Below are 12,152 nucleotides of genomic sequence, written 5' to 3'. Positions count from 1 at the left end.
AGTTCTTTGTTTTTTTTTTTTTTTTTGGGACAGAGTCTCACTCTGTCGCTGAGGCTGGAGTGCAGTAACACCGTGTCAGCTCACTGCAACCTCCGTCTCCTGGGTTCAAGCAATTCTCCTGCCTCAGCCTTCTGAGTAGCTGGGATTACAGGCACCCCCCCCCCCCCCCAACGCCAGCTAGTTTTTATATTTTTAGTAGAGACAGGGTTTCACCATGTTGGCTGGCTGGTCTTGAACTCCTGACCTCGAGTGATCCACCTGCCTCGGCCTCCCAAAGTGCTGGGATTACAGGCGTGAGCCACCGCGCACAGCCAGGAATTTCTTATATATTCTAGATATCAATTCCTTGTTGCCTTGAAACTTTGCAAATATCTGCCATTTCTGTCATTTGTCCATCTGTCTCTAGTATCCTTTGACAGAAACCTTTAATACCTATACAGTCAAATTTATTTTCTTTTTTCAGCTTTCGGGGCATTGTTTCAGAAGTCTTTGCCTTACCTGTTTCAAAGGTCCCCTCTGACATTTTCTGCTATTAGCTTTTATAGATTTACTTTTCACATCCAGGTCTTCCTCATGTGGTTTGTAATTATGAGCTTCTTTTCTGTGTCATTGTTGTTGTTGTTGTTGTTGTTTTTTGTATTTTTAGTAGAGACGGGGTTTCATCGTGTTAGCCAGGATGGTCTCGATCTCCTGACCTCGTGATCTGCCCGCCTCGGCCTCCCAAAGTGCTGGGATTACAGGCGTGAGCCACCGCGCCCTGCCCTTTTCTGTGTTTTTCTTTTTCTCTATGTGAGTCCCTGTGTTTTTTCTGCTGCATGCTAGAGACCAGTTTTTATGTTAATTTCTTGACTTGAGATTCCTGTATGATACAGAGTATAAATTTGGATGCTATACCTCTGTATGGCATAGACATGCATTTTACCTTTTTTCCTGCTGATGGCCTAGATAATAAGCAACTTTTATTGCTGTTTCCCTGAGCCAGTGAGCAGATTTTTGAGACTGGATATCAAGGAAGGATCAGCATTTGAGGCTCTGGGCTTTATGCAAGGGTCTCAGTGCTAACTCCCCACCTTCTACCTGCCTGAAGCTACATTTGCAGTCTCCATGTGAGTATTAATGCTTCCTCCTTGCAGTTTAGGGCCTGTACAGGAGTTTGAAACCCCTGTAGGCCACCATGGTCTCAATTCCCACTTACTGTTCTAGCTTTGATTTTGATGTTTCTTTGATTTCAGGTACCTAGGGATTTCTTTTCTTTAATTTTTTTTCAAGCCTATGTATTTTAAAAGCATTTTTATGTTTTATCCAGCATTTCTGTGTATTTGTAGTGGGAGAAAAAGAGCCATTTACTTCAGCTCAGTGTGCCATTTTGCCAAAAGTCTGTTTTTTAATTATTATTGCATTAATCTCAGTAAATTTTCAATTTTAGACATTGCCAACTTAGATTCATTATGTAGCCATTGACCACCCTTGAATGTTTTAGGCCTTAACGGTTCCCATTTTCCTTTCATTGCTCAAGCTTATAATCATCTTTTTAGTATCTATATATTGGTAAGCCAGATAATTAGGTTCAGTTTTCTTTTTAACCTTGCCCAGTTGCTCATTCTGCTGAAGTTTTTCTTTTTCTCTTCTTATTTAGTTGTTCACAAAAACATTAAATAGCTCTGACCACATAATGCTCGAAATATCTCCCTCTGCATCTTGGGTGAATCTTCTCTTGTTTAATCTGATGTGGGTACCCTCCCCAGAAACTTAAAAGCAACCTTTTAAGTTTGAGTCTATCCCGAAAATATAATTCCAGTCACTTGTTTCTTACTAATAAGAATGTTTAAAAAGATCTAATGTATGTCCAGGTAAGTCTTTTGGTTTACTGTAATCCATAAGACTTATGTCTTGTTTTACCAAAAAAAAAAAAAAAAATCACATTACATTGGTGTAATTTGTTTCTTAGAAAAACCTCATCAGTGCCTGTTTATGGTCTTTTGTTATTTGCAAATTGAATTCTTGTTCAGATTTTTCTCAAATAGTAATTTAAATATTTATTTAAATATTAAAACTAGAAAAAAATGTTTTTCTAGTTTTAAATCTTATGGAATTTTCCCTCCTCTTTCCATAAAACACCAAGAGATAAAAATTCCAGTCGCCTACTAGAGCTACTTCTATTAGATAAAAGCCACTTACCTCCTAGGACTGTTCTTCATTTGTTTAAAAATATATGTGCATTTTTATAATATAGATTAAAACAGACTATTCAAAAAGTAGGGGTAGACATTCTTAAAGATTTTCTTTGAGCAAGCTGAAAACAATCATATGAATTCATGAATGCCCAATATTAGGTACATGGTATAGAAGGGGCTTGGGGTAGTTAGAACTGAAACATTTATATTTATTTCAGCAAATCTTTATTTTAATTAATAAACTATTTTTTAGAGCAGTTTGAGGTACATGCAAAATTAAGCGGAAATTACAGAGGGTTTGCAGATCCCTCCCCACTCCCATTCTCCACACATGCACAACCTGTCCCACCATCCATGTCTCACACCATATTGGTACATTTCTTATAATTGATGAACCTACATTGACACATAATTCTTACCCGGAGTCCATAGTTTACATCAGGGTTCACTGTTGGTGTTGTGCATTCTGTGGGTTTTGACAAATGTATAATGACCTATATTTGCCATTGTAGATTCATGAAGAATAATTTCACTGCCCTAAAAATCCTCTGTGCTTTGCTTATTCATCCCTCCCTCTCCTCTAACGCCTGGCGATCACTGGTCTTTTTTTACTATCTATATATTTACCTTTTCCAGAACGTCATATATTTGGAATTATAAAGTATGTAGCATTTTCAGATTGACTTCTTTCACTTAGAAATATGCATTTAAGGCCGGGCGCGGTAGCTCACGCCTGTAATCTGTAATCCCAGCACTTTGGGAGGCCAAGGCAGGTGGATCACGAGGTCAGGAGATTGAGACCATCCTGGCTAACACGGTGAAACCCCGTCTCTACTAAAAATACAAAAAAATTAGCCGGGCGTGGTGGCGGGCGCCTGTAGTCCTAGCTACTCGGGAGGCTGAGGCAGGAGAATGGTGTGAACCCAGGAGGCGGAGCTTACAGTGAGCCGAGATCACGCCACTGCACTCCAGCCCGGGCGACAGAGCGGGACTCCGTTTCAAAAAAAAAAAAAAGGAAATATGCATTTAAGTTTCCTCCCTGTCTTTTCATGGCTTTATGTCTCATATCTTTTTAGCACTTTTTAGTCCATTGTCTGGATGTACCACAGTTTATTCATTATATCTACTTCTTGATTGCTTCCAAATTTTGGCAATTATGACTAAAGCTGCTTTATAAGCATCATGTGTAGGCTTTTGTGTGGCCATAAGTCTTCACCCCCTTTTGTTAATTACCAAGGAATGTGATTACTAGATCATGTGGCAGGAGTATGTTTGGTTTTGTAAGAAACTGTTAATCTGTAGAATGTCTGTACTGTTTTGCATTCCCACCAGCATTGAATGAAAGTTCCTGTTTCTCTACATCCTCGTCAGCATTTAGTATTGCCAGTGTTTTGGATTTTGGTCATTCTGATAGGTGTGTGATGGTATCTTGTTGTTTTAATTTGCAATTCTCTAAAGACATACCATGTACAACATCTTTTCATGTGCTTATTTGTCATCTGCATATCTTCCTTGATGAGGTGTCTGTTCAGGTCTTCTGCTATTTTTTAATTGGGTTGTTTGTTTTCTTATTGTTGAGTTTTGAGAGTTCTTTGTGTATTTTGGATAATAGTCTTTTATCAGGTGTGTCTTTTGCAAATATTTTCTCCCAGTCTGTGGCTTGTCTTTTCATTCTTTTGACATTGTCTTTCATGGAGCAAAATTTATTTCTGTCATGGATTGTGCCTTTGGTGTTGTACCTAAAAAGACTGCCATAGCCAAAGTCAACTAAGTTTTCTCCTATGTTAACTTCTAGGAATTATAATTTTGTATTTTACATATGGGTCTCTGATGTATTTTAAGTTAATTTTTGTGAAGGGTGTAAGGTCTATGTCTAGATTCATTTTTTTGTATGTGAATGTCCAGTTGGTTCCAGCATCACTTGTTGAAAAGATACTCTTTGCTTCATTTTAGTGGCTTTGCTCCTTTGTCAAAGATGAATTGACTATATTTGTGTGGGTCTGTTTCTGGGCTTTCTGTTCTGTTACACTGGTCTACTTGTCTATTCTTTCACCAATACCACATTGTCTTCATTATTGTAGCTTTAAAATAGTAAATGTTGAAGTCAGTATCAGTCCTCCAACTTCAGTCTTCTCCTTCAATATTGAGTTAGCTATTTTGGTCATGGGGAAGATCTGAGTCTCTGAAAATATTGAATATTTCTATCTAACAACATGGGATATCTCTCCATTTTTAAAGTTCTTTGATACCTTTCATCAGAATTTTGTTGTTTTCTTCATATAGATCTTGTACATATTTTGTTAGATTTATACCTAAGTATTTCTCTTTTTGGGGTGCTAGTGTAAATGGTAAAGTTTTTAATTTCAAATTCTACCTTATTGCTGGTATATAGGAAAACAATTGGCTTTTGTATATTAACCTTATGTCTTACAACTTTGCTATAATCTCTTATTAGTTCCAGGAGGTTTTTTGTCATTTCTCTTTAATTTTCTGTAAAGATAATCATGTAGTCTGCAAACAAAGACAGTTTTAACTTCCTTCCCAATCAGTATACCTTCTATTTCCTTTTCTTGTCTTGTTGCATTAGCTGGGACTTCCAGTACAGTGTTTAAGATCAGTGGTGAACTGGGATATCCCAGCCTTGTTTATAATCCCAGCAGGAAGACTTCGAGTTTCTCACCGTTATGAGTGATGTCAGCTGTAGGTTTTTTGTAGATGTTCTTTATGAAGTTGAGGCAGTTTGCCTCTATTTCTAGTTTGTTGGAGTTTTTTATCATGAATGGGCATTGGATTTCTGCCAGATGCTTTTTCTGCAGCTTTCTGTTGACATGTTCACGTGATTTTTCTTCTTTAGCCTGTTGATGCGATGGATTACATTAATTGATTTTGAATGTTGAACCAGCCTTGCATACCTGTGAGAAGTCCCATTTGGCTATGATGTATAATTCTCTTTAGGCATTGTTAGAGTCAAGTTGCTAATATTTTGTTGAGGATTTTTGCATCTATCTTAACGAGAGATACTGGTCTGTGGTTTTCTTTTCTTGTAATGTCTCTGTGTGGTTTTGGTAGAGGGTTAATGTTGGCCTCAAAGAATGAGTTGGGAAATATTCCCTCTGCTTCTATCTTCTGGAAGAGTTTGTAGAGAATTGGTATAATTTCTTTCTTAAATATTGGGTGGAACTCATTGGTGAATACATCTGGGCCTGTTGCTTCCACTTTGAGGAGGTTATTATTGATTCACCTTCTTTAATAGATATAGGCCTGTTCAGATAGTCTATTGCTGCGTGTGTGAGTTTTGACAGATTGCATCGTTCAAGGAATTGGATCATTTTATTTAGGTTATATTTCTGGACATTCATAAATTACCTTATATTTTTAATGTATATGGGGTATACAGTGATACTGATATTAATAAATTGTATTGTCTATTTTTTTTTTTCTTTGTTACCATGGCCATCTTTGATTTTCTGACATTTGAAAACTATATGCCTAGGCTTAATGTCTTGAGTTTCCTGGATCTGTGATGTGGTGTCTGTCATTAATTTGGGGAAATTCTCAGTCATTACTGCATCAAATATTGCTGCTTTTCTCTCTTCCCCTTCTGGTGTCCCCATTTTGCATTAGTTATTTCTTTTCTAGTCTTCCCACTGTTAGATATTCTGTTCTGTTTTCTTCTTCTTTTTTTACTTTGCTTTTTCGTTTTGGATTGTTACGTCTTCAAGCTAAGAGATTCTTTCCTCAGTCGTGTCCAGTCTACTAATGAGCTCATCAAAGGCAGTCTTCATTTCTGTTATGGTGTTTTTTATCTCTAGCATTTCTTTTTGATTCTTTCTTAGAATTTCCATTTCTCTGCTTACATTATCCATCTATTCTTACATGTTTTGTACTTTTTCCATTAAAGCCCCTGGCTATTTAATCATAGTCTTAAAAAAAAATCCTGGTGTGCTAATTCGGACATTCTTGCTTTATCTGAGTCTGGTTTTGAAGTTTGCTCTGTCTCTCCAAACTGTTTTTGGGTTTTGTCTGTTTGTTTGTCTTTTAGTATGCCTTGTAATTTTTTGTTGAAAGGTGGACATGATGTACTGCATAAAAGGAACTGCTATAGCTAGGCCTTTAGTGATGTGGTAGTAGGGTGCAGGGGAGGAGAAGCTTTCTGTAGTCCTGGGATTCAGTCTCAATCTTTTGGTGAGCTTGTGCCCCTGGGCTGTGAACTTCCCAAGTGCTCTCAGGCTTTTTTGCTCCTTAGATGGTACAGGATGGCTAGAGGGAGCTGGAGTGGGGTATTTGTTTTTCTCTAGGTAGGTTAGGCTCTGAGAAAACTGTAGCCAGTTAGGCTCTAGTAAAATAGTTTTCTTGAAGGCAGGCCTTGTTAAAAACAGAGTGCTCTGGCAGATTTCAAAATGGTTCCTTTTCCCTCTCCCGCTGCTGGAAGCAAGAGGGGATTTTTCTTCACTATTCATTGTGAGGACTTGTTAGAGCTCTAGGAGGTAAAGCTCACAGAAGTGTTGGGGGGCCCCTATGACTGAGTCCCCCCCAGAGTTTTTAACTCTCAGAGTTGTGCACACTGAGCCTCCAGTGATTCGATTGCAGTTGAGGTTTTCTTAACCTGGCACTTGTTCCTACAGAGGCGTTTGTTCATACGTTGTTTTTGTTTTGTTTTGTTTTTTGAGACGGAGTCTCCCTCTGTTGCCCAGGCTGGAGTACAGTGGCATGATCTGGGCTCACTGCAGCCTCTGCCTCCTAGGTTCAAGTTATTCTCCTGCCTCAGCCTCTGAATAGCTGGGGTTCCAGGTGCCCGCCACCATGCCTGACTAATTTGTGTATTTTTAGTAGAGACGAGGTTTTGCCATGTTGACCAGGCTGGTCTCGAACTCCTGACCTCAAGTGATCCGCCCGCCTCAGCCTCCCAAAGTGCTGGGATTACAAGCGTGAGCTGCTGCGCCTGGCTTGTGTTTTTTGTTCATTATGTTGTGATTCTCTGTGTCTGCCTGTCTGTCTCTAATTTTAGGAACAGTGATTTGCCCTGTGACCTTTCTTTTCTGACGAATTAAAGAAGAGTTGTTGATTTTTCAGTTTGTTCAGTCTGTTTGCTTTTAGGACGTGGTGACTTCTAAGCTCCTGACATACCAGAATGGAAACTGGAACTCTGAAATATTTTTATTTATATTTTTATCTGTCAATTTCAGTGTCAGTAAATGTGGAAATGGTGGAGTGGAAAGAGAATCATCCATAATCCTCTAACAAAAGCAATTACTGGTTTTTTGACATATGTCTTTCCGCCCTTTTCTTAGCGTACTTTTTTCTTTTACAAGTGAGATTATATAATTTCCTCAAACATCCTCAAAGATAAGATCCTCAAACCCAAAACTGAACTAGATGTCTCTTCCCCTAAACTGTCTGTTCTTCTATTATCTGGATCATCTTATCATCCACCCGCTCACCAAGCCAGGAACCTGGGAATTGTTTCTCTCCATCCTTCATATCCATTCAGTCCCTAAGTCATGACAGCTATACTTTCGCAATGTTTTTTGGCTCTCTCCTATTACCAGTTCTCCTGCTTGAAGCCCTCATTGATTTTCTCCTGTTCTCCTGCAATAATAGAGCCCGTCTCCAGCATTATCCCCCTCAAATTCTGTACACATGTTACTTAGGTGGTATATTTAAAATGCATATCTGACCACATGACTTTGCTGCTTAAAGCCTTTCAAACGCCTCAATGGCTGCTCATTGCTTTTAGGATAACCTCCAAGCTGGTAAGCGTGGCCTATATATCCCTCTGTGGCCAACACCCCTGCCTACCTCTCCAGATTCATCTCTTAACACTCCTATTCCCTGCTTTATGTTCCAGTAATAATCTCAGTTCCTAATCCTCCTGCCTGCTACCACGGGATGTTTTCTTATCTGCATGCCTCATGCAGGCGTCCCTGCCAGGATTGCCTTTTCCTCCCATTCTTTTTACCTCATCTGTGCATCCGTATCTTTTAAGACACAGGTCAGCTATTATTCCCTCAAAGCTTTACTCTTAACTCCTGGACTCTCCTATCCCCCAAACTGTGTTTGTGTGTACAAATCCATCATTATGTTGCCTTTTAGTTATTTATTCATTCTACCAAGTAATCAACAGTATTTGTGTTAAGCAGAATTTTAAGCACTGGGATACAGCAGGTGATAAAATTAAGTTCTTACCCTAATGGAGCTTACATTCTAGTGAAGGAAGATAGATAATAACAAATAAAAATATAGTATGTCAGTAGGCGATAAGTGCTATGCTGAAAAACAAAGCAGACGAAGGAGCGGGATGTTCTGAGGTTGGAGGGGAGGTTGCTTGTTGAAAAAACATGGTCAGGAAAGGCCTTACTGCTAACATGGCCTCTGAGCAAAGGGCTGGTAGAAATGAGCCAGCCAGCCAGGCACAGATATACTAAGCATGCTCAGCTCTGAGTCAGAGAACACAGAGCATGCTTAGTATATTCCCAGGTCAGCAAGGAAGGCAGAGTTCTCAGAGCAGAATGGGTGAGGGGGAGAGTGAGTGGTAAAAGATGAGGTTAGGAGCCGATGACAGCCAGATCATGATTAAAGGCTTGCTAGGCCATTGTAAGAACTTTGACTTTTACTCTAAGACTGGAAGCCATTTAGGGCTTTTTGTGCAAAGAAGCAGCAAGATCTGGCTGTGTGTTAAGTAGATTGCTCCGCCTACTGGGTCGAAGATAGGATGAGGTAGGGGTAGCAGTAGGGGAGGATGGAGGCATGGAGGCTAATTAGGAGGTTGCTGCAGTAATCTAGGTAAGAGATGATGGCAGTTTGGACTGACTAGAGAGGAGCCAGTGAAGGAAATTAGCGGTTGGATTTTGGATATGTTTTGAAGGTAGAGCCAACAGGATTTATAAAGGATTGGATATAGCGTATGAGAAAAAGCAAAAGTCAAGGATGACTTGGTTTTAGTCTGAAGAACTAGAAGGGCAGAATTGCTGTGAGGTGGGAAAGTGGCAGGAGAGTTTTGGATATGTTACGTTTCAGAAACCAGGTTCCAGTTGGAGATGTTGAATAGGTAGTTGGAGGTCTACATCAGGAGTTCAGAGGAACAGGCTGAGCCAGAGACATAAATCTGAAAGCTGTCAGCATTTAGATGATATTTCAAAGCTATGGAATCAGAAGAGAGGGAAGGTAAGAGGCGGGATGACTGGGTCCTCGAGCACTCCAAGCTTTAAAGGCTGCGCTGATGCAGAGGACTCAACCAAGGAGACTGGGAAGGCATGGCTAGTGAGTGAAAAGGAGAACCAAGTGAAAAATGTGTTTTCAGAGGAAGAGAATGATGACCTCCGTCCATTGTTAGGGCTAGACTGAATAAGCCAAGGACATTGTATTGTAAGTCTCCGTCTACATATTTATCTCCTCTAGGTGGCTGAGAGCTCTTTGGGAGCAGGAATGGTAGTGTAGTTAGAGCTTTGAAGTCAGTGAGATGGCTGTTTTTCCTTAGGGTGATTCTCTTGGTCCTTCAAAGCTCCAATCTCATCTGTAAAATGGGGAGGAAATAATATCTTTTCCACTGAATTGTTGTGAGAATCAAATGAGACCGTCCATACAAAGCATTATGCACAGTCTCTTTCATATATTTAAACACATAATGATAATGATCATTACTGATATAGTATACCTGGCATACTGTCCCTTCCTATTAAGCAACATTTGTTGGATGAATGAGTGAAATGCCTTTCTGTTCATTTAGCGTTTCATTCAAGGCCTTTCCCTATGGTTTTTTGAAGTTTTAACCTGGTATTTTGTGGGTTTCTCTAGGGCCTGTCCTCCCAAAGCCAACTCTAGGAGAGGAGAGGAAGAGCAGTTCTTGGGGCAGAGTTGATGCAATGGAGCTCCCCAACTACAGCCAGCAGCTGCTGCAGCAGCTGTACACTCTGTGCAAGGAGCAGCAGTTCTGTGATTGCACCATCTCCATTGGTACCATTTACTTCAGGGCTCACAAGCTTGTCCTGGCTGCTGCCAGCCTCCTGTTCAAAACCCTGCTGGATAACACAGATACCATCTCCATCGATGCATCTGTGGTGAGCCCCGAGGAGTTTGCGCTCTTGTTGGAAATGATGTACACGGGCAAACTACCTGTGGGCAAGCACAACTTCTCCAAAATCATCTCCTTAGCAGACAGTCTACAGATGTTTGATGTAGCTGTTAGCTGCAAAAATCTTCTGACCAGCCTTGTAAACTGCTCGGTTCAGGGTCAGGTGGTAAGGGATGTCTCTGCGCCATCCTCAGAGACATTCAGAAAGGAACCAGAGAAGCCTCAAGTAGAAATCCTTTCATCTGAAGGTGCTGGAGAGCCTCATTCTTCCCCAGAGCTTGCTGCCACTCCAGGGGGCCCTGTGAAAGCTGAGACTGAGGAAGCAGCCCATTCAGTTTCACAAGAGATGAGTGTGAATTCTCCCACAGCCCAGGAGAGCCAGAGGAATGCAGAAACCCCAGCGGAGACTCCTACTACAGCTGAAGCTTGTTCCCTCTCCCCTGCTGTGCAAACCTTTAGTGAGGCAAAGAAGACAAGCACAGAACCAGGTAACAGTCATTGTTTTATATTCCATCCTTCTGTTTTCAATGATCTTTATCAGTTTTAATGTTTGATTAATAAATTTATCAAAGACCACTGTTAGGTAGAAAACCAAAATTCAGTGCAGTACCGTACTGGGCCATTCTTCTAAAAGTGTCTGTGTTTTTGAACATTGAAAGTCCAAACATGAACTACAGAGCAGAAAAGCAGTATTGGAATAATGATGTACCATTTCGATAATTATCTGTTTTGTTTTGTTTTGTTTTCTCTCGAGACGGAGTCTTGTTCTGTTGCCCAGGCTGAAGTGCAATGGCATGATCTCAGCTCACTGCAACCTCCGCCTCCTGGGTTCAAGCAATTCTCCTGCCTCAGCCTCCTGAGTAGCTGGGATTACAGGCATGCGCCACCACGCCCAGCTAATTTTTTGTATTTTTAGTGGAGATGGGATTTCACCATGTTGGCCAGGCTGGTCTCGAATTCCTGACCTCATGATCCACCCGCCTCAGCCTCCCGAAGTGCTGGGATTACAGGCGTGAGCCACCACGCCCTGCTGATTATCTGCTATTTTAACCAGGCTGAGGACAGCACAAAGGAGGAAGCTGTGAGAGATACTGTTGTCTGTTATTCATAACTAATGTGCTAGACAGAGATCAGTTAAGTGCAGTATATGACCTGAAGGTGCTCAGACAGCTTAAACTTGTAAAAATTTATTTCAAGTAATGAATTTCTGATTTATTTTATTTTGTTCTACATTTAGCATGTGAAAGGAAACACTACCAGCTGAATTTTCTTCTAGAAAATGAAGGTATCTTCTCAGATGCACTCATGGTTACCCAGGATGTTTTAAAAAAACTAGAAATGTGTTCAGAAATTAAAGGTCCACAGAAGGAGGTAGGCACCTCTGACTTTTGTACTTGTTTGCTAGTTTAGTGTTCTCAGGATACCTTACTAACTTTTTATATGGGGCAGAAATAGCCCAGGGTTTCAATGTTTTGAAACTTTAATTTTTTTTTTTTTTGACATTTATTCCCTAAAGGGCAGTCTTGCAAAAGTACTTAGGCAGGATACTTTCAAAATGATATTACATCTTGATCACCAGGAGAATCCTAGCTTCTAACCAGTTTTGATCCAGAATACTTAACTGATCATACCATTTCCTCCTGATTAATCACAGATAAGATTAAGAAGGTAGCCATGTATAACCTCAAACCTGAGACTTAAACCATTAAAATTAAAACAAAACAACAGATACTCAAAACATGAACAAAAAGGACTTTATATAAACTTATAAATTATTGGTAAATTGCATCTAATATTTAGGAATAACAGTGGCCATTTTCAGACATAAAAACAGTAATAGTAAACATTCAGTGAACACTTCCTGTATTAAGCTTGGCATATGTGTTACCACATTTAATTTTCACAAA

At 40.0% G+C, this 12,152-nt stretch overlaps 1 protein-coding gene across 5 annotated transcripts in view; it reads left to right on the top strand.

Moving 5' to 3' along the window:
- The window catches only part of ZBTB40 (zinc finger and BTB domain containing 40), a 79,335-nt gene that overhangs the window by 28,095 nt on the left and 39,088 nt on the right, over positions 1–12,152 (top strand). For all 5 annotated transcript variants that reach the window (XM_004024855.4, XM_004024856.4, XM_063701909.1 and 2 more), the window contains 2 exons: positions 9,969–10,733; positions 11,483–11,616. In XM_004024855.4, coding sequence (XP_004024904.3) covers positions 10,037–10,733; positions 11,483–11,616 — 831 coding nt within the window. In that variant the 5' untranslated portion in view covers positions 9,969–10,036. The remainder of the gene's footprint in view (positions 1–9,968; positions 10,734–11,482; positions 11,617–12,152) is intronic.

This window comes from Gorilla gorilla, chromosome 1 (genome assembly GCF_029281585.2).
Source record: "Gorilla gorilla gorilla isolate KB3781 chromosome 1, NHGRI_mGorGor1-v2.1_pri, whole genome shotgun sequence".
Taxonomy (NCBI): Eukaryota; Metazoa; Chordata; class Mammalia; order Primates; family Hominidae; genus Gorilla; species Gorilla gorilla.
The sequence above is the reverse complement of the archived record's forward strand: the minus strand, read 5'-3'. Positions and strand labels throughout refer to the sequence as shown.